A 26,194-nucleotide genomic window follows, 5' to 3' on the forward strand; every position below is an offset into this window, starting at 1 on the left:
CTCCGTTTAATTTAAAACAGGCACAAGTGCAAACAATTCACAAAAGGGACAATGCTTTTGTTTTTAAAACTCTGACCCTTAAAAAAAGTCTTTTTTTTTTTTTTTTTTTTTTTTTTTTTGCCCCAAAGCAGGCCACTAGGGATAGAGGAATCTAAAAATATTATCTAGATAGGGTCCAGACACCTGGAGTTCTTCCCTGGGATTCCCTGTCTCACAACAGCCCTGAAGGTGGAGAGGGGAGGGGGACAAGGAGACAGGTGTCTGAGGAGGCAGCTAGGGGCAGGTGGTTCGCACAAATGGGGTACCCATTCCAGTGACGTGATAGAATCGGGAGCTGGTTCACCTCCCCCAGACCAGGATTTTGAAAAGAACAGGTCCCCCAAGCACACAAAAGAAGAGCAGGTCCCCAATGACCTGGTTGTTGAGATGAAGCTCACAGGTAAAACAAGTTTGTTCCCTCACCATTCTGGTCCCTGGCTCTCAGATTCCACAGTACAGGAGAAACTCGGAAACCGGCCAGGCCCCCAGATGTGTTCGACTCAATACAGACCTCTTCACTGGTCAGGTAGAACCCCGGGACTTAAGAGGTGGGAAATCGGGCCAAGGAAGCAGGTCACCTTCAGAGCAGAGTTTAGTGGAAGAGAAGATGGAGAAGCCTAACTGAAGACAGTCGTGGGTGACCTTCCTCCACACCACACACACACACACACACGTGTGCGCGCACACGCATCCTGTAAAGTGAGACCACTTTACCACCAGCTGCCTTCTTCCTCTTTCACCCAGAAAGTTCCCCTCCCCCTCACAGCCTCTGAGCAGGCTGTTCACAGTTGGGCGCGGGCTGTGCAGGGAGTGTGTTGTCAGCTCAGGTGGGTCGGGAAGCAGGTGCAGGTGGGACTGTGCCTTCAGGAAGTCAGACACCAGGGAGGAAGATGGAGTCAGGCAATAAACACCTTCCAGACCCCAGGATTTGGAATTGGAGCTGAGAACAGCAAGCATCCTGATGAAGACAGGCAGTCTGCCTCTTGCGTGACCTGGGATGCTCGTGTACTACTACTTTAAAAAAAAAAAAACCGCAGCAGCCTTTTCTGCTGTGTTGGCCACAGTGGCCAGAAGCACTGGTCTCCATGTTTCATAGAAATATCCCTGTGCAAATAACAAAGGGTCATCCTGCAGAAGGGGTCTCCTCATCCCAAAGGCAACTGGGGACTCTTGGGAGGGAAAGTGACTGAGGGGCAGGTCCGGCCTGGCCCAGTGGGCTGAGGGGCAGGAGGGCAGGGTCGGGGCTTCACATTCAATCTTTGGAGAGAATACTGAGAGAATGAGGCAGGCAGCCAGGCCCTGTTGGCAAGTTGGTGGCCCAGTGTCCCCTGCCTGTGGGCACAGGTGGCAGGCGCACTCAGGCTGGGCTCAGCAGGTGGAGGTCTGCTTGCGGTAGAGCTGGATCAGGGGCACCAGGCACTCGGGCAGCCCCGTCTGCAGCAGGAAGGGGTGGTCCAGGAGCTCCTGGGCCGTGGCTCTCTCCTGGGGGTCTCGCACCAGCATCTGTTCCAGGAAATCTCGCAGCACTGGGGAGACCTGTGGAGGCAGGGCAGTGAGAGGAAGCCACAGTTTGCAGCCACTTTGGGGTGACCCAATCTGCCTGGCCCCACTGTCATTTGAAAGTCTTAAATTCTCGTTTCTTACTTCCTGTTTCCTCCCAGGCTCAGTACTTTCTGGACTATCAGGTAGGTAAAGAAAGTCAGCATCAGTCCGGGAAAGGTGGCCAGTTCACCTATAGGGGGTGCTGGTGAGCCATGGAATTAGGATACCAGGAGAGTTGGGGAGCTGGGCTCCAAATACAGCCCATGCACCACGCTGCTTCTCAGGGCTCTCAGTGTTCAGGCTCTGTGAAAAGGGGCACGGGATTGGTACCCAGTGATCCAGTCCTGGGTCTATCCCTAACCTCCAGTAAGTTGTACTTTTCTCTAGAGCTCAGTTTTGTCATCTGTAAAATGGGCTAATGATAAAATGTGCTTTCCCTGTCTGCTACATAGGGCTTTAGTGAAGATAAAAAAAGAGGTCAGGGAGGAAGGAGTGTTTTGAAAAATAGAAAAGAACAAAGTGGGACCTGATAAAGGAAGATTCCTTTATTTCTCTAAGCCTTAGAGTCTAAGTCAAGGGCTTACCCTGGTTCAGTTTTAGTCAATATTTTGGGATAAGGCTGAGTCTTAGGCTGTAACGGAAGGCTTCATCCTCTGGGGAATTAGCCAATTAGAAATATCTGCTAGTCTAGGGGGTCAGGAGTGTGGGTTCCAAGGACCAGCTGTCTTAGAAAGTGTTTCCTGTCTCTCCTCGCATCCAGCAGGGCTACAGAACTATTTTGCATTTAGAGACTGAGCTTCAACCCTCTGGGACATTTCTCACTCTGGCCACCAGATGGCAGTGCCATTCTGCAGCCCTGTGCTGAGCTGGCTACCAGCAGGGGGTGCCCACAGGTAAGGACTGTGGGTTTGGGTGGATTTGGCAGAAAAGTGTTACACACACACACACACACACACACACACACACACATTGGTTTTAAGGGAAAAGCTGGCTCAGATGTGGTTAGGATGTACATTGATGGAGGGCAAGCTAATTCTCTGTGATGGACTGGAACACTGTGCCTTGGTATGCCTTCCCTGACAGATGGGGTAGAGGCGTTACTGCTCAGTTAACTTCTCTAGATTCTTTCCCAGGGCATCAGGGACTCCCACCGGCCTTGCTTTCCCTTCTTTCAGGCTCCTGTCAGTTATCTGCAGGTGGAAACTTGTTGGAGTGACCATGGGAGTTTGTGACTAGGCTCCACACCAAGGTGCGGAACTTGTGTGGAGAAAGACGAGCCTCTTCCGGGACCCCGGGCCCTCTGGTTTCTGTGGGAGGGAGAGGCTGGGCCTGACAGCCCAGACTCTGATCCTTGAAGCCTCAGGAAGAATGGGGCCCGCAGGGTCACACCCTGTGTACCGACTGACCTTGTGAGAGTTCCTCAGCTTGGGTGGGGGGCTGTCCCGGAGCCTCTTCATGGCTTGCACTGGAGAGTCACTGAAGTAGGGTGGCTCTCCATCTACCATCTCAATCACCATGATGCCCAGAGACCAGATATCCACCTGCAGGAGGAGAATGTCCCTGACTCCACCGGCCAGAGTCTGGCCCCTTGGTAGCAACATGCTGCAGGGGGAGGGGAGCAGCTGGTCCCAGGTTTCCTTGGTGAGTCGGCCTCCTTCCTGGTCACCTCCCCTGTGGTCAGTTACTACCTGCATGAGTGACCACTGACTGCAGGGACACAGCTGTCAGCCACTCTCTTAGAAAGGCCACCACACATGGGGAAGCCTGGCCATACCCCAACCTGCCCTTGTGCTTGGGGGAGAGCCTTTTGGGGACCAGTTTGTGGCAGCAAAGTCACAGGCCAGAGAAGATCCGACCAAGAGTGGGAAGGGGGCAGTGGACGTTGGCGTAGGGTATTGACTTAGTGGGAACCCGACAAACGGGGCTATTCGGGGTGGAGGGCTCTGGAGAAGACCACAAGTAGAAGAGCTGTGTGTTCCCAAGCCTCTTCTGGGAGGACTGGGTGATGGAGGGAGCCGTTACCTCAGTCGCATACAGACACCTGGAGATCACTTCGGGAGCCATCCAGTAGGGGGTTCCCACCAGGGACTTCCTCTTAGGGACATCTTTGCTGATCTGTGCACAGAATCCGAAGTCCGAGAGTTTCACCTGAGGTTGGGGTGAGAGGGAGAAAGGGGAGTGATGGCGAACTAGGGAGGAGGAGCCGTGAAGTGGGGTCGTGGGTGTGCCAGGGTGGGAAGGGCCCTACCCTGCCGTCGAGGGTCAGCAGGATGGAGTCGCTCTTGATGTCCCGGTGGATGACACCCTGGGCGTGCAGGTAAGCCAGGGCCTGCAGCACGGCCTCGCACACGGTGGCGATCTGCTCCTCATTCAGCCTGGACGGGGAAGTCAGGGCCACCAGCGGAAGAGCATGTTAGCTTTGGCGGGGCTGCAGGGCAGACGGGCTGGGCAGAGTAGGTGCCCCTGGTAGGGGGCCCCACAGCTCCTGGACGATGTGTGCGGGAGCCCAGTCAGGCCAGAGCCCTGGTGGAAACGGGCCTGGGCCTAGGCTGGAGACCTCGTGTCTTCCCCACTGCCCTCAGACCCCTGGGTCTGTTAACCCGAACAGATGGGGGTGGGCAGGGTGGCTCAGGACCACGTGATGGGCACCCCAATCATCCGGGCCTGAGGCTGCCTAATATCCCTGCCAGGGCAGTGGCGGGAGCAGCCAGCGCTGGGTCCCAGCCCTCCCAGCTGCCCACCTGACTTGGGAGATGATGTCCGTGAGGGCCCCGCCCTGCAGGAACTCCATAAGCACCCACAGCTCCTCGCCCACCAGGTAGCTCTTGTACATCTCCACCACGTTGAGGTGCTGGTAGTCCCGCATGATCACCACCTGGGGGCAGGAGGGGACGCCTGAGTGCCGGGCACCCTCCCCACTGCCCCTCCTTGCAGACGTCCAGCCTGCCTCTGCCATCACTGCCCATCCCAAATGCCCCGCCACGCCCTCTCCTCCCACCTCATTAAAGAGCAGCTCCCTGCGCTGCTGCTTCCTGAGGTCCATCATCTTGACGGCCACCTGGCGGCCCGAGTGCTTCTCCCGGGCCAGGCAGACGATGCCCGTGGAGCCCTCGCCGATCTTCATGTAGCTGTCCAGCAGTAGCCGGGGGTCACCCTGGTCCACCACCATCCTGAGTGCAGCCTTGAACTGCTCGTGTGTCACAACGCCCGTTTCCTCACCAGCCAGGGCACCCTTGGCCACTGCGGGGTCCTGGGGCAGGTACAGGTTGCTGGTGCTGATCTGGGCATGCCGGTTGCGGGGGGAGCCTGCCGGGGAAGACCGTCCTGGAGGAGGGCAGGCAGCTGGGGCTGTGCGGAGGGACTTCTGGGGGCTGCTGGTATCCGAGGTGGCCAGAGGGCTGAAGGTCCCCACGGGCTGGTCTGAGGGCAAGGACTGGGCCTTGGCCACCAGGCTTGGGGGGCGGTCTTTCTGCAGTGGTCTGAAAGAGGAGTTGGGCTGCAGGGAGAAAGGAAGAAACAGAAAGGGGTTTGGCTGTGGGAGCATCTGGAGTACCCTTCCCAGAGGCAGGGGGTGGCTGCCGCGACCTCTGGACACTGACAGGGTTGGGCAGAGCCGGGCTAGGTATCAGACTAATGTGGGAGGTGCCGCAAGCAAAGATTTTCAAATGGAGCTGAAGCCAAACCATAGTCCTGCTTGAGAAGTCAACCCCCAGTGTTCCCAGGTGAGCAGACAAAACAACAGCTCTTTATATCCACACTGTCCTTCCTGCGAAGACAAAGCCGAGTCCCTGGGGTGTCCTGGGCCGGTATTTCTTCCTTGGGTGACTGACAGCCAGACCCCAGGGAGGCCACCAGGAGGCAAGCTGGGTCAGAGGCGATCACAACTGTGGCTACCCTACCCAAGGGCCCATGCGGGCAGAAGAGGCCCTGGGCCTAGGGGTGGGGGCTGCAGTGAGGCAGCTGTGACTGACTCCCAGGACAGGGCGGGGAAGCCACGGCACAGGGCTGCCGTCTGATAGTCCTGCTTGTTCCTGACAACGGGGAGTCTGCGTGTCTGCAGTGAGATTAGGTCCCCAACAGAGGACCACAGAGCCATGTTACCATCTTGGGAGGTCCTCAGGTGTCTCCTGGGCTGGGGATCTGGTGCTAGACAGATCTGGAATCAGGAAGGTAGGTCCAGCCAAACCCAAGCCTTGGGGCCAGGGGTGAGAGAGTTTCCTCAGGGCTCCCCAGAGCAGCTCCTCCACTAGCCACATGGAACTCCTGGCTGATGACCCCCAAGAAGGAAGAGAAGGCAGGGGGCCTATCTTTCTGGTCTCTGGCAGGGAGGGAGGGAGGGAGGGAGGGAAGGTGGAACTGAGCAGCAGGCTTGGCCCCCAGTGAGTCTTGCTCAGGCCCAGCCCTCCGGGCAGCCCAAGCAGGAAAGGGTCCCATCCCTGGGTTTCCCCAAGGGGCTGGTGAAGTGCAGCGGGACCCTTCCCAGGGACTGTGTATGTTTAAAAGGGCCACCTGGAGAGGGCCATATGCGACCTAACGGGGGACACCTGAGGAGCTCGAGAGAGGCCTTCCTGGAACATCTCAGAGCCCATCTCATAGGCGGTTGTCTAGGTGCCCAGAGGGTGCTTGCTGGTCCTCAACCTCAAAACTGAATCAGCTTCCAGGGAATCTACTCAAGCATTCAGCTTGGGCTGGGCTGCTTGAATCTGGGCCTTGGGCGCTATCAGGCTCAGCCAGAGCCTTTTCAACCTCTTCAGCACCCCTTACCCCCTAGACTTCGGGGTCCTCATCCCAGTCCCTGGCCTTGCCTAGGATAGGGCATGTGCACGGTGCCTCTTCTGGCAGAGAGCCATGCTGTGGCGGGCTCCGCCACCCCCAGCCCCGCAGGACCACTGAGCGTGCTCCAGCCTCTGCCAGGCCGTGCCTTGCTCGTGCTCAGCCCTCGAGGTGAAGGAGCCAGGAAAACCTCCCGGGACTGCCGAGACTACTCCATCCCTGCCCGGCAAGCACATCTGTGCAGTAAATGGATTGTCCCTGCCAGCACCAGCACCCAACTTCACCGCCCTTTCCCTACTCTTTCGTGGCGGAGCAGTGGGAACTCCAGACTGGGGGGTCAGGACCTGGGTTCCAGTCCTGCTCCGCTCTGACTTGTGATAAATCTTAGGCCATTACCCCTCTCTGAGCCCCAGTCTCCTCTGTGAAGGCACAGTGATCTGGGGAGCTGGATAAAATGCAGATTCCCTGGCCTTGGAAACGGCTTCAGCAGGTCCCTAGAGCAGGGGCTCCGCATTTTAACAAGGCCCCTGGCTTTGGATGTGGGAGGAACCTTGGACCACAATTTGAGCAGCTCTGCAATTCCATGGCCTTGGGGAGCCTGTGGGAGGGCTGGGACTCGGGGTGGAGGGAGCACGGCCACCACCAAGGCTGTGAGGCCACAACCAGGAGCAGAAGGACCATGAGATGTCACCTGGTAGCAGCCTCCAAGGCTCTATGAAAAGCCTGCCCGCTGGCCTGCGAGGCAGGGACCTAACACAGAAAATGTGCTCTCTGAGCATCTGTGTGGGGCTGGGCAGAGACTGGGGATCCGAAAAGCTCCTAAAGCTGCTCTTGAGATTGCTCTCACGGCCCTTGACCTCTCTCCACTCTGGATTTCTAAGGAAGACGGTAAAACAGTTTCCCTCTCCTTCTGGCCTCCTGGCCTCCCGCATGAGCTCTCTGCTCTGAGGATGAGTGGACACGGGGAGGGTGGGGACAAGTCAGGCAGAGGGGCTGAGGAGGTGGGTTCGCTTCCCCCCTGCTGTCGAGGCCCCCGTGGAGACCCTGACGCAGGTGCTGGCTGAGCTCAGGGGCCGAGGCTGCAGCAGGTGGATGGAAGCAGCAGACGGGTCTGGGGGTGGTGGGCAGCACTGACGTGGCCTGGGACATGGGACATAGGACACGGGGGTGGTCGGGCCAGGCTTGGTCTTCACCTCAGCATGGCCTGGTCCCAAGTGTCCCTTTGTGGGCCTTGCTGCCTGTCTCCACAAGGAGGGAGATTTTACTTAACGTAGCCACAAGAAAGGACCAGATGAAATGTGTTAAACCACTCCAAGAAAGGGAAAGGGGGACAAAAGGTGGAATTAATTGTTAGGGGCTCTGGATTAATTCTGGAGTTACTTGTGTGACTGAGGCCTCTTCTTGGGCAGGAAGTCACTAGAAAGAAGAGTTGTACATGGAGTTACGATGATGCCTCATGTTCCCTTCCCAGGCTAAGAAGACAGGGCCAGGCTCTCCAGCTGTGGGCTCAGGAGGCTGTTCTGTTCTGTTAGTGCCGCCCAGGCAGAGGCCATTTCATAATATTTAAGAAATACTAAAGCCATTTTATTGAGGGCTTACCACTTTGACAAGGGCCTTAAATGCATTATCTCATTTAATTCTCATAGCCCTGTGGACTGTTTTATTAGCCCATGGGTAATATTATTATCTACATTGGTAGATGAGGAAACAGGCTCAGAGAGGTTAAGTAACTTGCCTAGAGTCACTAAGCAGTAAGGGACAAGGCCAGACTTCAGCCCTGGTCAGCTTAACCTCTGATCCCTATGCAGTGGTCCTGTTGGGGATCCTTGGCATGTAACCGAGTACATGGTACACAGTAGGTGCTTAACCAAGGTTTGCTGATTGTTGAGGTCTTTCTGATGTGGCCTTTCTGCCGCTAAGTGGGACCACTTTTAAATCTCCCAAGGTCCTAACTGTCTTACCTCTTTGGCCTCTCTGTCCCCACTTGAGGTCTCCTTTTGCTCTTTAGCCAAAGCGAGTCAGTGCAGGCCAAGCTGCCTGGGGCTGAGTACAAGAGCTCTAGGGTCACAGACCCTCCTGCAGCCATGCCTGGCACGCTGTGGCTATTGGTGGCCTGCCCTCCCAGGGCACTAGTGCATGGACTGCTGCTTTAGGAGTTGCTGTGAGTGTCCAGAGCCAACCTCTGGGATGTGCTGAGTGCGGAGGGCTGGCTGCTGGCTTGGTCTGGGTTCCCAGGGCCCAGGCCTTGGGGGAGGAGGAGGAAACTGAATGCTTCCCAACCATACGGTAATTTGCTGAGAGCAGTGGTTCTCAACTGGGGGTGATTTCTTTTTCCCTCAAGGAACATTTGGCAATGTCTGTAGGGATTTGGGGTTGTCCCATCTGAGGGGTGCTACTAGCATCTAGTGCGTAGAGGCCAGAGATGCTTCTAAATAGCCTTCAACACTCAGAAGAGCCCCTGCAACAGAGGATTATCTGATCCAAACGTCAGTAGTACAGGGTTGAGAAGCCCTGGCCCAGAGCGGTTGTGGGGTAGTCTCAGCCCCGCCTTTCAGAGGCCTGGCTTGAGAACATCCATCTAGAAAGGTGTGCCCAGGGGGCCAAGAAGGAAACCACTCCCCTGGACTTGGAACTGTGGTGTTTCTGAGCCACGGATGAGCACCAACTGCCTCCTCAGCTGCAGGGGAGACCTCGTACAGCCCACAGCAGTGGCCCACAGTAGGTGCTTTGTGGGTGCGCAGGGATAGGGGCGGTTGGCCTGCCCCCTGCTGTGGGGTGCTGGCAGGAGCCCAGGACCATGCATACCAGTTCTGACATCCCCTTTCTCTAAATCCCTGAAACCACCCCCCACCCCAGCAGGACTCTCGAAGTGCACTTCCTGGCAGGGTGCACTGTCCTGCTCCCACCTTAGTTTTCTGGGGAATGTCTCCCCAGGGGTACAGCCTTCCAGAGACCCCTCGGCTCACAGGCACTCATGTTTTCTCACGGGCATATCAAGCCACGTCTCATCTGTTCCTCCCTAAAGCCCCCGCCCCACAGGGGATCCCAGCCTACCGTCCTTTGTCCCAGTGGGGACTGGAGGGCACAAAGCCCAGAACCTTCCCTGGGTGCCTTGGGCTGGCAGTGACTTATATGGGGTTGAGGGTCCAGGACACCCCTCAACCCCCCACCGCCCCTCCACGATTGGGCTGGACACACTGACGCCATCCCGGGAGGGGGGACTCCATTACTCATGCTGCTGTCGGTGGCGGTTTCTTAGGTGAGACTTAACAACCCTTGTGCTGCAGCCTAAGCTCATTTCTGCCTGACCCTCAGGGAGGAGCTAAAAGATGCCTTCATGGAAAAGCCTTCCCTCCCACCTTCGGCTGACCCGTTCGTGACACCAGGGGGTTGTCCCACGCTCTCTGAGTCAGTCTTCTCATCTGCCAAATGGGAAAGGATGTTACTGTCACCACGGACAGGATGTCATAGGGCACGTAAGAAGCAAAAATGTTCTCCTCGGTCTGCTAAAAAATGTCACCATTAGGGCTCCCTTCACTGTTTCCTTTTTTACAAGAAAAATATGTGCATTTGAGGCTGTCACACACCAAAAGTCAGCTCTCCTGTTGCTCCCAGACCCAGGCAAATTCAATCCTCTAGCTTTTCATATGGCACACAGTATGAGAATAAATAATTACAGGAATGTCAAACAAAGCAAGAACTACTAGAAAAAGGGAAGGAAGGAAGGGAGGGAGGGAGGGAGGGAAGAATCCTCACTAGAGAAGGGGTAACATAAGCCTATGGGAGAAGCAGGGCAGAGAGGCTGTGCGTGACCTCAGGAGAGCACTGGGACAAGCTGGGGGTCCAGGCAGAAAAAAGATCAGAAAAGGGAGCCAGAGAGACCCTGCCCCGCCTCCCTGCCCCCCAGGGCTGGAGCACCTACCTCTGCTGGGGCCTGGGTGGGGTCGCTGGGTATTGGGGGCAGGGGAGGGTCTGGGCTTGTGGTTAAAGGTTCTGCTTTTTCAGGGGTGCCTGCCTCCCCGTGTGGTCCGCCTAGACACACCCCAGAGGGCAGGAATGTCAGCTGAGGCGTACCATAGCCCCTCAGAGGCCCCCGGAAAATGACCTGGCTTGCAACATCTGACTCACACGTGTGGAGCCTTTGGAGCACTAGGGCTCAGCTGGTTCAGGGTAGAATCCTCAGCTGATGATCTGTTTGCCTCATGCTTTCCCCAACCCGACCGTGTAAGTGGGGAAGGCCGGGCAGGGCCTGTGTCCCCAGTGGATGCTGCTGGGCCAGGCTCCCTGCCCTGTCAAGAGTGGCCCCAGCGGGGGCCGTGGCCTGACCTACCTTGCTCTGTGGTGGAGGGCCTGGCTTGCTGCTGCTTGGAGGAGCGGCGGCAGGAGCAGACAGGAACATGCTTCGGAACAACCTGCGCTTCAGGCTGCTCTCCAGGGTCTTAGGGCTGGGGCTGCCCTCCCCCCCCGGCCTGCCTGCAGCCGAGCCCACCAGGCAGGACTGTGGCCGGGCCTCCTCAGAGCCATGCCCGGCAGTCTTGGGCCCCCGCCTGCCCACAGCCGTGGAGGCTGAGGTGCCGGTTGGGGAGCTCTGTAGGCGGTGCTGCGGGGCACCCTGGAACTCGGTGGGGCCCAGGGACTGTGCCTTGGTGGCCAGCCCACTGGGCAAGACCCGCGGGCTCTGTGGCTCGGGCCATGGCACGTGCCTGCGCCCTGCTGGTGCGGCCCCGTTGCAGCTGAGGTAGAGGCCGTGGGGGTCCCTGCGCTCAGACTGGGGGCTCTGCAAGTACATGTCCGGGTCGGCGGCCCACTGCTCATCCCCTAGCAGCCCCAGGGACTGTGCCCGCCGCCGGCTGGTGGGGCTGCGGCCACGCAGGGTGTTGGAGCTGATGACTGACAACTTCTGGATATCGTTGAGCAGCCCCGAGATGTAGCCGTCCGTGGGCACCGCGCTGCCCCGCACCACTGTCTGCAGGGGAGGGGGAAGAGCGTGGTGAGCCTCCTGTCGTGGCAGGGAGGGGGCGCTGGGCGGGGACCAGGTCAGAGAGCCTCCCCGGGGGGCCTGGGGGAGGACCTCGCTTGCTGTGTCATCCATCTATTCTTAATTTTTCAGCCCCTTCCCAGGGCCCACAGCAGGCCAGGCCTGTGCTAGCGGACGGATACAGGGAGAAGCCTCATTTTCACGGGCCCACAGTCTAGCAGGGCAGACAGGTGAGTAGCCATGGCGTTCAATCCAGCGTGCCTGATGGTGCGGGCAGCTGAGCTTCGGGAGCTGGAGAGACTGCAGGCCCTGCCTGGGGCCCGCTGCCGTTCTCCAGCTCTGTCTGTGTGTGGCCTTCCAGGGGACACGCACCAGTCCAGGGCTCTCCTCCACACGTACTGGCTTTGTGGCCTCCAAACCCTGACAGGGCCCTGACCCCAAGCCCTATCAGGCTCTTGCATCAACCCCTCCTGACCCACACAACTTAATCCCCCGGGTCTGTGAGAGCCCCCAGCCCCACAGGGGCTACATGTCCAAATTTTGCATGGGACATACTTAAAGATTATTTGTTATCTGAAACTCACATTGTATTGGGCATCCTGTATTTTTATTTGCTAAATCTGGCAACCCTACCACCCTGTGGAGAGGGACTCCCCAGGATCCTCCTCCCTGGGTCACCCAGGGAGAGAACGAGAGGCTGATTAGCAGGGAATGAAGACATCCTGGCTAATTGATAGCTGGTAATCAGGTGGTTCTTCAGGTGCCTGTGTGGTCTTGCCAGCAGCCCTCTGTGAAGGGGGATGGTCTGAATCCTCCCCCTCCGCCATCCCTGATGCCCCCCTCACCTTCATGGGCTGGAGTTGCACCCGGGTGATGCGTGAAGGGTCCACCACGGGCTTGGGTCGCCGCAGTGTGTCCAGGATGTTCTGCCATTGTGGGGGGAGGCCCACGAACTTGCCTTCTTTGGGGTCGAAGGAGGTGTGGACGCGGTGCTGGAAATTCTGTGGGGCCGAGATCTCAGGGCGTTTCTTTTTTTTCTTGCGGAACATGGTGCCTGCGTGGGGAGGGTCAGACTGAGTTCCAGGGGGCGCTTCACAGGAGCCTGGACCCGGGAAGGACAGGTGGCCGCAGTGGGTGCTGGGGCCCCAGGCTCCCTCCCCCGCTTCAACCCCCTGCGCTGGCCCACCTCTCAGGCCTACTCCCTCAGGGAAATGGCTAGCTCCCCGCAGAGCGGTCCCAGAAGCAGCAAAAGACCCATAAATAAGCCAACACAGACTACAAAGGAGGAAAAGAGGTGTCTGTCTTCTCATCTGCGCCAAGTCCCCTGCTGAGGAGGCAGACCCTGGGGGTGTGTTTTTATAAGATCCAAAGCCCATGACAAATAACATTCCACCGTTGAAGAATTAAAAGGGGGTGGGGAAGAGGGAGGAAAGCTGGCAAACTCATTTTATGAAGTATGATCTTGATTCTTAAACCAGATAAGAATAGTACAAGGAAGCCCCCGGTGGCGCAGTGGTTAAGAATCTGCCTGCCAATGCAGGGGACACAGGTTCGAGCCCTGGCCTGGGAATATCCCACATGCTGCGGAGCAACCAAGCCCGTGCGCCACAGCTACTGAGCCTGTGCTCTAGAGCCTGCGAGCAACAACTACTGAAGCCCACGCACCTAGAGCCTGTGCTCTGCAACAAGAGAAGCCGCTGCAATGAGAAGCCCGCGCACTGCAACAAAGAGTAGCCCCCGCTTGCCACAACTAGAGAAAGCCCACGTGCAGCAACGAAGACCCAACACAGCCAAAAATAAATAAATTAAATAAATTTAAAAAAAACAGTAAAAGGAAAGGAAAATTTGAACCAATTTCACTTCTGAACATAAATGAAAATCCTAAACAAAATTAGCAAATTGAATCCAATTGTTCGTTAAAGGGTTGTTTTTGTTCGTTTGTTTCTTTCTTTTATATCACAGTCAACTCGGGTTTGTCCCAGGATGGTTCAAAAACAAAAACTGTTAATGTGACATACAACGTCATAAAAAGTCAAGCTGCTGATTCAGAGACATGTTGCCCCATCAGGGACCAAACTAAAAGGGCCTTCATGGTCCCCAGGTGCTCGGCCCTAATTCTGGAAAGGCCCTGAGCTAAGGCACTGCTGCGGGGGGTGAGGGCAGCTATCTTAGGGGAAAAGCTCTCCAGGAAGAGAGAGCCCACCTCCCTCTGGGTCCCCTTCTCTCTGGTCTCAGAACTCTGATTGTACAAAACATCACCTGCAGTCAAACCTCCATCCCTCGCCTTGCTGGTTTGGGTTTGCCTTAGGTCCTATTAAGCTCTAACAACAGCTCTGAGTGACACCGGCATGCAGATCTGAGAGAGGGAGACTGGAGACCCAGGAGGCAGTGACTCTTCCAAAGTGCTGCTCTGGCCTCACCTTCAGGGAGCCCTGGGCTGGGACCACATGGAAGACAGGGTTGGGGGTACCCACTAGAATGCTATTGTATTTGAAGTGGCTCAGAATAGCTCAGTGCATTTGTGTGGGGCGATGGGTGCTAAGGACACTCGGGCTCTTGTGTCAGCTGGAAAAGTCACTTCTAGGTTTGTTTCAACAAGACACTTTTTTTTTTTTTTTTTTTTTTTTTGCGGTATGCGGGCCTCCCACCGCTGTGGCCTCTCCCGTCGCGGAGCACAGGCTCCGGACGCGCAGGCTCAGCGGCAATGGCTCACGGGCCCAGCCGCTCCGCGGCATGTGGGCTCCTCCCAGACCGGGGCACGAACCCGCGTCCCCTGCATCGGCAGGCGGACTCTCAACCACTGCGCCACCAGGGAAGCCCAAGACATGTTTGTTTCTTGAATTGAATGCTTGGATCATTCATCTATCTACAGAACTGGATAGATCTGTGCCACGGCACTCTCTTTTTTTTCCTGCTCCAGAGAGAGAATTTTCCTGGTCACATTCACAGGTTTGGAGCAGGTCACAGATCTGGGAGGCAGCTGGTGCCACTCGGGAAGGCAGGGGGCTCAAACAGCCAAGTCTCTCCACTAGGCATTCACCAAGCATGAATCAATTTGAATCCATGTCATACCTCTTGGAATGGCAGCCACCTTTTGGGACCTTGAGGTTCAGGAAATCTACCAAACATTCCCACCAGGCAAAGCCACATGTGCAGGAGCCCCAAGGACCAAGGACTTGGGAATGAAATATAACTGTTTGAGTTACAGGTGAGTTGCAGGGAGTCTTCCACTAATTTGGGGAGACTTTGAGCGAGCTACCTAATGATTTGAGCCTCAGTGTTCTTCATCTATAGAATGGGGTTAATAAAAAATAATGCACAGAGTTTAGGGAGTTTTAAGTGAGTGAATTCCCAGGAAAAAGGGGCTGTTTCTCTTGCTATGTTACCTCTCCGTGCATCCTGTCTCTCAGCTCAGGTCCCTGCAGACATCAGAACGTGAGCAGATCCAAGTCTGGGAGTGACGCCCAACTCCTGTCCTCTCGGAGTCACCTGGCAGGGGTCATGCCTGATTTCTCATTCTGGGGCCCTCGTCACCTCTCCACGACACAGACTCTTCATGGCTTGGTAAAGCTTGACCTCCTCCCTGTAGTCTTTGGCTACAGAAGAGTCTCAGTTCTGCAATTCTGTCCTGACAGACCCTCTATCTCTGGATTAGCTCAGCTGATGGTTTCACTCTCCTCCCCACTCTGTAAACCCTTCTGGAGGTGTAGGGACACAGCCTAGAGTTGCAAAAGAGGTGGCTAATACTTCCCTTTCCCCCCACCGGAACATCCCTGGCCCCAGCTCCCCAGACGCACCCAAAGGCCCAGCGTTTGCTGCAGGAATGCACGGGGAAAGCATCTTTTTTGTTTTTGGTTTTTTTTTGGTTTTTTGTTTTTGGCTGCACCGCAGCATACGGGATCTTAGTTCCCCGACCAGGGATCAGTGGAACCCTCGCCCCCTGCAGTGGAAGCATGGAATCTTAACCATTGGGCTGCCAGGGAAGTTCCTGGAAAGCATCTTTAGCAAATGGTCTACATGACTCTGGGATGCCCCTCCTGAGTCCACCCTAACAGCAATTCCAGAATAAGTTCTTCCCACAGGCAGCAGGAAGGGCCTGAGGAGAAAGAAGGACAGTGCAGAGTCCTAGGATCCAGGGGTTACAGGGGAGGTGGGGAGCTGACAGAAGCAATGAACTGAGCTCAGGCTTTGGGGGAGGGGGAGTAGAGATTTAGAAATCAGAGCCAGCCACTTAGCTAGCGGGAAATCCACACCTAAAGGGAGGCTGCCAGGACTTGCCCAAAACCATGGTGAGGCCAACACTGCCTGGGACAATATGACTGTGTACATAGAAAAATCTACATACAAACTTTTGGGATTAAATGTGAATTTTAGAAGTCCCCAATTCAAGGTCAATATAAAAAAAATTGTATTTTTGCATACCAGCAACAAACAAGTAGAAAATGAAATTTAAAAACAGATTCTGTGGTACAATGGGAAATAGACGTTTGGTCATTGTACACCCCACACCCTGCCCCCTATTCCTGGCACAGAGCTCTTAAACCTCTTGGAATCCCCAGAGGGACAAGAATGTTGGAACTTTCAGCCTCCCCATTCCCACCTCTGGGGTGGGAAGAGGGGCTGGAGATTGAGTTAATCATCAATAACCAATGATTTAATCAATTGTGCCTACTTAATGAAACCTCCATAAAAACTCCTCAGAGATAGGATTCAGGGCTGGTGCACGCCTCAAGGTCCTGAGAGGGTGACGCGTCTGGGGAGGGCATGGAAGCTCTGCACCCTTCCCCCATACCCTGCCCTATGCGTTATGCATCTCTTCCATTTGGCTGTTCCTAAGTTGCATCTTAATGAACTGGTAATAGTAAAGTGCCTTCCTGACTTCCACCAGCCATCCTAGCAAATTATCAAATGTGAAGAGGGGGTCGTGGGAACCTCAATTATTAGCCAGCTGGTCAGAGGTACAGGGACCTGGGCCTTGGAACCTGAGTCCAAAGTGGGGGGCAGTTTGTGGGGCTGAGTCTGAGGAGTCTGTGCTAATCCAGGTAGTTAGTGTCAGAATCAAATTGAATTGTTGAACGCCCAGTTGGTGTCAGAGAGTTGGAGAAATGATCTCAGGAGGAGAAAACCCCTCTCATTTGCTGTCAGAAGTGTTATTAGGGAAAAACCCCTCAGACACCCTTTCCCGCTTTACATTAAAAATATCAGATACCTAGGAATAAATCTAATCAAAGATGCGCGAAGTCTGTAAATTGAAAACTATCAAACATTAAAGATAATAAAGAACGTTCATAGATTGGAAGCCTCAATATTATAAAGATATCAATTATTCCCAAATTAACCTACAGAGTTATTGCAATCTCAATCAAAATCCCAGCATACTTCTTTTGGTAGAAATTGACAAACTGATTCTAAAATGTACAGAGAAACATAAAGAATCAGGAATAGGGCTTCCCTGGTGGCGCAGTGGTTGAGAGTCCGCCTGCCGATGCATGGGACACGGGTTCGTGCCCCGGTCCGGGAGGATCCCACATGCCGCGGAGCGGCTGGGCCCGTGAGCCATGGCTGCTGAGCCTGCGCGTCCGGAGCCTGTGCTCCGCAACGGGAGAGGCCACAGCAGTGAGAGGCCTGCGTACCGCAAAAAAAAAAAAAAAAAAAAAAAAAAAAAATCTTGAAGAACAAAGTTGGAGGGTTACACTACTAGATATCAAGATTTATTATAAAGCAACCACAATTAATACAGTGTGAAATTGGCACAAAGACTGATGAGTAGGCCAGTGGAACAGAAGAGAGACTCCAGAAATAGACCCACTCGCATAAGGTCACTTAATTTATGACAAGGTGACACTGCAATATGGTAGGGAACAGATGATCTTTTCCATAAATGTAGCTGGAGCAATCAGATATCCATACGAAAAAAAAAGCAGTCTGGAAAAATGAATTCATATCATATCCCCAAACTAATTGGATCTAAATGTGAAAGGTAAAAATACTAAAGCTGGTGGGAGTGATGGTGGGGGGCAGGAGAGAGGGTAACCCCTAGTCTGGCCATCCCCTGCCCCAGGTCTGGTGTGAGTGACTATGGCGAGCCCAAATTTGATGGGCTCTCCTGGAGCCCCTGACCTGCTAGGGCCCAAACCTATTCACACCCATGGGTCCCGAGGACAAATTAAACTATCAAGGTTTTCTTTGTCCAAAGCAGGCCTAGGTTAGGAGTAGGAAATTCTTTCTAAAGATTTCACCTAGACTAATTTGTAAATGCAGTATGAATATAATGAATATTTGAAGGAAATACAGCAAAACATTCATTGTTGTTGTGTTTGACTGGTGGGGTTCCAGGTGACTTCCTCCTACCCCATCTTTCTACTCTTCTGAACTTTCCTTAAAGATGATGGGCTGCCTTTCTAAAGAAAACAAACTATCTTTAAATAAAGAAAAGAGTGATCCACGAGCAGAGCTTCCTAAGAGATACGCACCCACTTAAGTATCCGATGTTGCCAGGTCACAGGGTGTCAATCACCTGAGACCCAATCTTCCCCTACATCTCTCCAGCTCCACGTCCTGGACACGCACACGAATGCCGAGACAGGGGCCCTCACTTGCCATTCCTAGGTCTCCATCTTCCACCCAGCTTCCCGCCTTCTGACAAGCCCAAGGACCCCGGGGCTGAGGGAGAGGGGGTGCTGAGTCAGCCGTGAGGTTAAATCAAATCAGGCCATGCCCGCCTTTAAAACTGCCATCCGAGAAGCACCACCTCTGTGCATCCACACTCCACTCACCTAGTGGAAGAGCTTCCCCTAAAGAAGGTACTCTGGAGGAGGAAGGAGGATGCTGTTCCCTCAGAGAGCCAGTCCCTGCCTTTCCCTCTGCCTGACAGAAATGATGTGGGCCTTGGCCACTGAAGTAGAAATGGGCAGAGGCAGGGCGCCAGCTCTGGCTCAGGGTGACCTCCGCTGCCCGAGCCCCTCCAGCGCAGTGCGGGGAGGTGCTGAGGAGTCTTTCTCAGGCTGGGATGCACCTTTATGATTGAGGAATGCTTTGAACATTCCTCTTCTGAGAATGGCCGAGGACATCACCTTCCAGCCAGCAGGCTGGCCCATGACTGGACCAGAGAAGGATGCCCATCACTGGGGAGGGGAGGGGAGGGGAGGGGCAGGGAGGGGCAGGCTGCCCCAACCAGCTTTAGAAGGAAGCTCCCCCCCACCGGCACAGCTCCTGCTGAGGCTGCTTCCTCCAGCCAGAGCCTGGCAGATGGGGAGCAGGTCAGTTCCTGGCAGAGGCTTCTGGAGGAAATGCTGTCACACCCAGTAAAACTGAGGGTGGAGGTGGTGGGAGAGTTCAGGGAGCCACAGGCCTGGGGTCACTGAGGGGTGGGACCATCATGTCAGAGGAGCAGGAGACTCCAGAGAGAAAGGGAAGTAACTTTTCTTGAGCACCTACTACATGCTAGGCCCTTTCCAAGCACCAACTAATTTAATCCTCACAACGAGCCTGGGAGGTAGGAGCTATTATTATTATCCACAAATTCAGATGAGGCTCAGGGAGGTTGAATAACTTACCCAGGGTCACAGAACCAGGAAATGACCGAGTTGGTGTTTAAACCCAGATCTGGTTCCAAAGCCCTGCTGCGTCCACCATGCCCACTCAGAGGGACTCAGGCTGTTGTTAATCTCCTTCCCAGGGGTCTCTGTGAACAGGAAGGGGGCTGGGCAGTCTGTGTACAAGGGGATGGGCCAGGGCCAGCTCCCTCAACCAAGATTACTAGGTGCTTTCCTGGGCTGATCTGTGAGTCAGAGGCCAAGGGAGACTGGCGCTGTCTTGACTTGCAGGCTGACCCTTACTTTGTTTGGAACCAGGGCTTGTTTGTCTGTTTTCTTTGCCCTGCAGTGGTGGTGGTGGGGTGTTCTAAGGAGCTTGCCTTGGCAGCTATGATGTCAGGGCCTGGCACACATGGAAAGAGCCGCAGAAACAGCAGGAGGGTATTTTCTCCAGCACAGGTCCACGTCCCCTCAGTAGGGTCTCAGCCCCAAGTCAGGCAACCAGCAGGCCTGGCTTGAGGAGTGGTGGGCAGAGCTTTGCGGCTGATGCTAGTGTTCCACGGTGCCATGGGGTCTGGGTGGTGAGGGCCCCCAGACCAGGCACTTTGGCTCAGCTGGTCCAGGGTCTACAACAGGGACAGCAGACAGCTGTGCTGGGTGGGTCACCCCCTCAAACTGCTTTTCCTCTGGGGGAGGAGACACCCGTCTGCCAGGGCCTGGGGCTCCAGGGCCACCAAGCTGTTGGTTCCCCAGCCAGAACCATGGAGAAATGAGTCTGCACTTAAACCTCAAACCAGAGCACAGACTTTCCAGTGAGCACTGCCATTTGAGGCAGACCCTTGGGAGTGAAACTGCCTGTTGCAGACGTGCTCCAGGACTTCCAGAAGTCCTCTTGGGAATCAACTTTGGGGCCCATCTTGGGCCAGCATCAAGTGTTTTCCTAACCTGTGGCCTCTGCTTTTCACCAGAAGAGCTGGTGTCCAATGTGGTTGCCTTGCCACCTAGACCTGGCTTCCAGTGAGTTTTGGCTGTTCCCACACATCGAATTCCTTTCAAGGAAAGGACACTCAGCCCACTGAAGGGAGTCACAAGAACGCACTACAGGCTGGGAAGGTGGTTTCCAGAAAGCAAGTCTGAAGGAGCTTGCTGCCACTCTGAGGGGAGGAGGATGTGGTTGGTTGTGTGAGTTCTGGGATGTAAACTTTCTGTTAGGATGAGGCTGGTGAGATTCCCCTCCATTTCCAGACGAGTGGGAAGAGAGAAGGCAGCTGCATCTGGGGCCCTGTTCCCTCTGAGGGCCAGAGAGTGAGTGTGGGGTGCACGCCTAGGCTCCCCTTGAGGGAGGCACGGTCGGCTTGTCAGGGCTGAGTGCGGGCTCAGCATGGACCTGGGGCGTGGCGTTCCTAAGTTCCGCTTGTGATCCTGGCCCACTCTTCCTTTCTAAGCCTCAGCATTTCCGGGGCCAACAGGGGTACGGACTTACTCACTTCTGCCAGCTTCTCCAGGTACAGTGAGGAAAGAAACAGCATCTGTCCTAGTTGGAGGGGCTGTTTTGGGTATTTTTAGTAATTGTCACTCAGGGAGTGCCTAGTATAAGCACCAGGCTCTGGGCTGAGCATTTCACACACAGAATCCTCGCCACAAGCCGGTGAGGTGGGCCTATTATTGTACCCATTATGCAGATGAGGAAACCCTTGTTCAGAGAGATTAAGTGATTTGCCCAAGTGGAGCAGCAAAGAAGGGGAAGACCCCTGTTAATCTGATCCAGATGTGAACAAGGCTGCAGTTAGCTGTCACCTCCCACCACCCCAGCCTGTCATTCTCAGACCCACGCAAGACGCTCTGTGACATCGAGATAGAGGTAAGCCCCTGAGTCCTAGAGCACTTACAAAGGTACCCCCACTACTGCCACCATCCAGTCACAGAGGGGCTGATGGAGGACCTGCCACCTCCAGAGCCGGGCCCTTTCACCCCGAGGTCTGCCGCCCAGCCCCTTCATGACGGCCTTTGGGAACTGACATCCCACACCCTTCCGTGAAGAGGCATGTCCTCGAAGGCCCCTGGTTGAGAAAATCCTGGACAGAAGCCAGTCTTTCATTGGAATATTCTCATGAGCCAGGAAGATCTTTCTCAAAGTTTAGTTTCTGGAGTTAGTTTAAATATGACATTATATTATTCATTCGCTTATTTGATAAATGCATTTGTTGTGCATCTGCTCTGTTCCAGGCTCTGGGGACCATGGTGAACAAGACAAAATCCTTGCTCTCGTGCAGTTTAGCTGGCTTTTCCAAACAGATGTTGCCAAACCCCACCCTGACCTGCGCCACCCACCTGTGGGACTTACTGATGGGGTATGGCCTCCCCTTTGCCCCTGCCCAATTTTCAATCCCTCGGTGGCATTCCCGACAGGAGCTGGTCCACGCCCTGCTCGCCTTGCTCCAATGAATTCAGTGATGGGGGCTCCTCCCCCTTTCGGAGGCCCCTGCCCTCTGTCTCTCTGTCCCCTCACAGCTCATCCTTCATGTGGGGCTGAGCTCTGTTCTCCCTCAGCTTCCACCAGGGGTCCAGGCCTGCCATCTACCCTCTTCACGTGACATGAGAGGTGGCACCCCAGCACTCTTCCTGTCCCCTAGAAATACACCAGGGGAAGGGCCTGTAGAGAATTTCATTCGCTCTTCTGCCCAGCTGTCCCGTGTAGGGTGGATGGGTCCTAGACCCAGGCTGTGGCCCTTACTGCCACTGCCCACAGGCACTATTTAAGATCTGCCCAGGGCCGCTGTGTGGAAGTGTGGAGCATCCCCGGGATGTACAGCAGTACCCTGAGGTTCTGACACACTCGAGTGGCCCAGAGAGAAGCTGAGTGTGCAGGGCAGGGGGCACTGTGCACAGAACGCGCCCAAATGTCCGGGCTCCCCACCCTTGTTGTCATTCCCACACTACAGGTCCCAGTGAATCCCCAGGGGAAAGATAATGGGGCTGTTGTTGAAAAGAATATGATAATAAGTCTCATTCAATCACTTGTGTCAACACTCCAGCTGAATGAGAGGCCGAAGAGCTAGGCTGGCCAGCCAGGGAAGGTCAATGTTGACTCAGGCCTGCCTTTTGGGCCCAGCTCCAGCCTGCAAGTGCTGTGCTGCCGCCGCCCAGCAGCAGCTCAAGCCAGAGCAGCCCTCTGACCTCTGTTCACTGTACTTAGAATCCTAACCGCTTCCCCAGTCCACAGCACTGGGGTTTCCTGGGCATGGCATAATCTCCAAGGGAGGAGTGAAGACTGGGAGAGCTGCAGGCCAGGCACCTCTTCACTACCCCAGATTTTCTTTCTTTCTTTTTTTTTTTTTTGCGGTACACGGGCCTCTCACTGTTGTGGCCTCTCCCGTTGCGGAGCACAGGCTCCGGACGCGCAGGCTCAGCGGCCATGGCTCACGGGCCCAGCCGCTCCGCAGCATGTGGGATCTTCCCGGACCGGGCATGAACCTGTGTCCCCTGCATCGGCAGGCGGACTCTCAACCACTGCACCACCAGGGAAGCCTACCCCAGATTTTCAACAGCTTCCACATATAGAGGCTCGAGACCTCATCACAGAACCCTCAGTGCCTAGCCAGAAAGAATCTCCAGAGTCCCCAAGTCACAGGATTAAGTCCCCTAGTCACAAAAAGATTATGTTTTTACAGGCCTTAACCTTCTGTATCACTATATTGTCCCCCTCGTCACTCCAACTTCACAATACTGCAGTGACATGGGCCAAACCTGTTTTACTGGGTGCGTTGTTTTTTTTTTTTGTTTTGTTTTGTTTTTGCGGTACATGGGCCTCTCACTGTTGTGGCCTCTCCCGTTGTGGAGCACAGGCTCCGGACGCGCAGGCTCAGCAGCCGTGGCTCACGGGCCCAGCCACTCCACGGCATGTGGGATCTTCCCGAACCGGGGCACGAACCTGTGTCCCCTGCATCGGCAGGCGGACTCTGAACCACTGCGCCACCAGGGAAGCCCTGGGTGCGTTTTAAGAATGGCAAGTGACTGGGGAGAGGAAGGAGGAGCTGAGAAAGGGAAGCGACACATACACGTGTATAAAGTGCCTAGCATGTGTCAGACACTGTACTAGGTGATTTTCACTAGTGCATTTAATGGTCACAACTCTATGAGGTAGGTTTTATGAGCTTAATTTTACAGGTGAAGAAACTGAGGCTGAGAGAGAAGTAATTGTCTGATATGGTGAGTGTGTAGCTGGGAATCAAATCCAAGCTCCAAGCTCTTGCACCATGCCTAGTGCACCCAGAGAAGTCAAATGACCTGCCCCAGATCACACAACTACTCTGGGCAGCGATAGGACTGGAAGCCTCAAGCCAGAGTCTCTCTCTCTGCCCCAGGCTGCGCAGGTGGTAACAGTGTGTCCAGGGTCACCTACGGACAGGTGAAGCCGTGTGATGTGTACAGAGCACGCTGCTGTTTCTGCTTCCGAAGCGGGATTCCCTTCCAGAAATGGACCCTTCTCTGGGGCCACCTTACTACCCACCCTGCCAGACCCTCTGCCGTTACTTTATTCCCATTGCTTTGCTCTAATGTCCTCCACAATCTCTTGCCACACAGCCAGACCATTCTCAAAGTTCTCCAAGAAAGGAGGGCTCGGGGAGCTTAACCTTTCCCAGAACTGGAGGCTAGGCAGGTAGCCTCCTGCTGGGGCTGTTCTCCTTTATCAGTTATCATTGTGACTTCTCACAACTGCCCTACGAGGAAGGCATGATCACCCCCATGTTATAGATAAGGACATTAAAGTTGGGAGAGAAGTAAAGCAACTTGCTTAAGGAATCAAAGGCAAAATGTCAGAATTCGAACCTAGCTCTTTCTGGTTCCAAATGTGTTCTCTACCACTGTCCTATCTATGGCCTGAGGAGAACTCACAGCAGAGCTCGCACCAGAATGGGGCAAGATACAGAAAACGCAGCCTACACCCTGGGAACTCCTCATGTCTTAGCCCTTGGTGCTCCCAGCAGCATCTCCCTCCCAGGGTGGATGCCACTCACTGGGTGTGGGCAAAGCTGGAGAGATTTTAGCAGGTTGGACAGCTGGGGAATGAGCTGACGGCAGGCTGGGATCTGCCCAGCAGCACCTCTGGCTGGGGCTGCCTCCTGGCCTGCTCAGCACGGACGCTGGGCCTGCTTCTGCCCTTCCTGTTGGGAGCCTCTTTCCCAAACAAGAATTTAGTGCACTGGCCTTGGTGACATTGCCTCGGCCCCTGACCGGCAGCGGATGGGAGGACAGGCGGAGGCTGGGCCAGGAGCCAGGGCGGGGAGTTTGAAGCCATGTGCGCCTCCAGTGGGCCGAGGCGGCTGAAGTAACAAGGCACATCCACTAAGGACTGAGAAATGGCACCTAGTAGGGACCACTGCCTAGGTCCCTAGGGGGACGGGCCAGCCCAGGAGGGCCACCTGCCCGCCCACTGTCCCAGCCTGTCCCTCACGGAGGTCCCGAGGGGGCCCCTGGAACCCTCTCAGGGCTACTCACCTCCAGGCCGCCTTCCCTGCCTCCTCTTTCTCCGGACTCCTCACTCTTCAGTGGGCAGAGCTCTCAGGCACCGAAGAGAGGGAACTGGGGACCTTCGCGGGCCAGTCCTCCGAGGCCTGGGTGGAAACAGGTCAGAAATTCATTATGACCGATGTAGTAAGGGTCCCCGCGGATTTCACGACTGGCCGGAATCCAGAGCATTCGGAACCCGCCCCCCACCCCCCACCCCGGCCGCCCGCCTCCGGCTGAGCCACCTTCTCAGGTGCGAGCGAGCGGAGGCGGCGGGCTCCCCGCAGGGCGCACGGGGACAAGGGGACAGCGGGCTCAGCGCTTCTGGCCCCTCTGCTCTCCTAGCTCCGACCCAGCGCGGCCACCGGCCCCGCCTCGGCCGCCCGAGTGAGGCGCCCTCTGGGACGAACCCCCCGCCAGCCTGGGCGCGAGGGCCGGGCGCCCACGCGGAGCGAGGTCCGCTGCCGGCGCTGCCGACTCCCCTCGGCCCGCGCCGGCGGCCCCGCACTTCGGGGAATGAACACCCGAGAAGCGGGAGCCGCGCGTGCGGGGAGGCCTGGTCCCCCGTCCCGGCCCCTACCCGGGCAGGGCTTGCAGCACCCCGGTGGTCGGGGCACCCACCTGCCGAGCGGGAAGCCCCCGGAGCTCTGGGAGAGGCCGCGGGAGCCCGGCCCGCCCTCCGCCGGGAGGCGCCGGGAACGACGAGGGGAGGCCGCGCTTACATGTTTGTGCAGCGCCGGCTTCACCTGCCGCGAGTTTGATTTCGGGGTGTGGCCTCAGGTAGGACGCCGCGAACGCAGAGCCCGGGAAAAGCCGCCGAGGGGCGCAGGGGCCGCGGCCAGGAGCTTCTCTGCCCGAGGGGCGCCCCCTTTCTCAACCCTTTCCCCCTACCCGCTCGGCTCCGGCTCCCGCCGGCCCTTTGCCTTCCGGTGCTGGCCCCGGCCGCCCGCTGTGACGTACACGTGGCCCCTCGGACCCTGGGCTGCGGCCTAAAGGCCTGACCTGGACTGTCCGCCGAGCGCCTCTGTGTAATTAGCTCCTTAATTTGCACTGCAGACGCACACTCGGGCGGCGCGTCCCACCCGCCCACCCTGGAGAGCCCGACTGGAATCCTGAAACCTACCACCTTGGCCTGTCCTGTCCCATCGCGCGACAAGGCCCTACGGCTGTCTTGGGGTAGCCCCCTTGTGCAGGCAGAAAAGTGGTGTTTAAAGAGATTCCAATTCCCTTGTCAGACCCTGCTCAGTTCTGAGAGCCCTCGGGCCTCAGGATTATAAGGGACCTCTAGGGAAAGAAAGCTTCCAGGAGCCCTGCACCCCCAAACAGAGGATAAGGCACGGTTCCAGAGTCAGCATCTCCTAGCTGTCCCCAGCAGTGTCCTGGCCTAGGATTAGGATGGCTGTCCCAAGTGGCTCATTCTGGGCTGCCCTTTGCCCTGCTGCTTCTGGATTGGAGGGTGGTTTCTCCTGCGTTTATTTGTGGAGGAGGGCAGGGGCCATCTGTCTCTTCCCCAAACAAGGAAGTGGGAAGACTTCCAGGTCCCCAGGGAGGGCTGTGTCCACCCGAGTGCTGAGGGGTGTCTGGCATGGAAATTCAGTATATCTAGACCTCAAATGGCTGCCCTGAAGGAGGAAGTGGAGCAATTTCTGTCATTGTTGGGCACCTCAAACTTTAGGTACTGAGGTCACTATTGCCATGTATTGTTTTTATTCACTGATTCTTTAGACATATCAGCGCAATTTATGGATAAAGATTTTGCATTATAGGCTCAATTGTTTATGCACAGTTTACTCTAGGCTCCCACCAAACAGAGCTGAGG

At 55.7% G+C, this 26,194-nt stretch overlaps 1 protein-coding gene across 1 annotated transcript; it reads right to left on the minus strand.

Annotated features, from left to right (window-relative positions):
- Positions 1 to 1,311: 1,311 nt before the first annotated feature.
- LOC309802431 (serine/threonine-protein kinase PAK 6) lies at positions 1,312 to 24,485 on the minus strand. The gene is made up of 9 exons (XM_082617987.1): positions 24,367 to 24,485; positions 12,178 to 12,386; positions 10,685 to 11,320; positions 4,580 to 5,077; positions 4,323 to 4,456; positions 3,830 to 3,956; positions 3,604 to 3,729; positions 2,988 to 3,122; positions 1,312 to 1,575 (listed from the first exon to the last, which is right to left on the minus strand). The coding sequence occupies exons 2-9, from the start codon at positions 12,379 to 12,381 to the stop codon at positions 1,408 to 1,410; spliced, it is 2,028 nt and encodes a 675-aa protein (XP_082474113.1). The 5' UTR covers positions 12,382 to 12,386; positions 24,367 to 24,485; the 3' UTR covers positions 1,312 to 1,407.
- Between the last annotated feature and the right edge of the window lie 1,709 nt (positions 24,486 to 26,194).

Source organism: Mesoplodon mirus, assembly GCF_964341445.2.
Source record: "Mesoplodon mirus genome assembly, chromosome: 4".
NCBI classification, from domain to species: Eukaryota; Metazoa; Chordata; class Mammalia; order Artiodactyla; family Ziphiidae; genus Mesoplodon; species Mesoplodon mirus.

Coding starts and splice junctions, on each gene's coding strand:
- LOC309802431 (XM_082617987.1), bottom strand. CDS start 12,381: ATGTTCCGCAAGAAAAAAAAGAAACGCCCTGAGATCTCGGCCCCACAG. Junction 4,457..4,579: donor GGGAGCTGCTCTTTAATGAG/GTGGGAGGAGAG, acceptor TCCTGCCCCCAG/GTGGTGATCATGCGGGACTA. Junction 3,730..3,829: donor TGCTGACCCTCGACGGCAGG/GTAGGGCCCTTC, acceptor CCCCAACCTCAG/GTGAAACTCTCGGACTTCGG.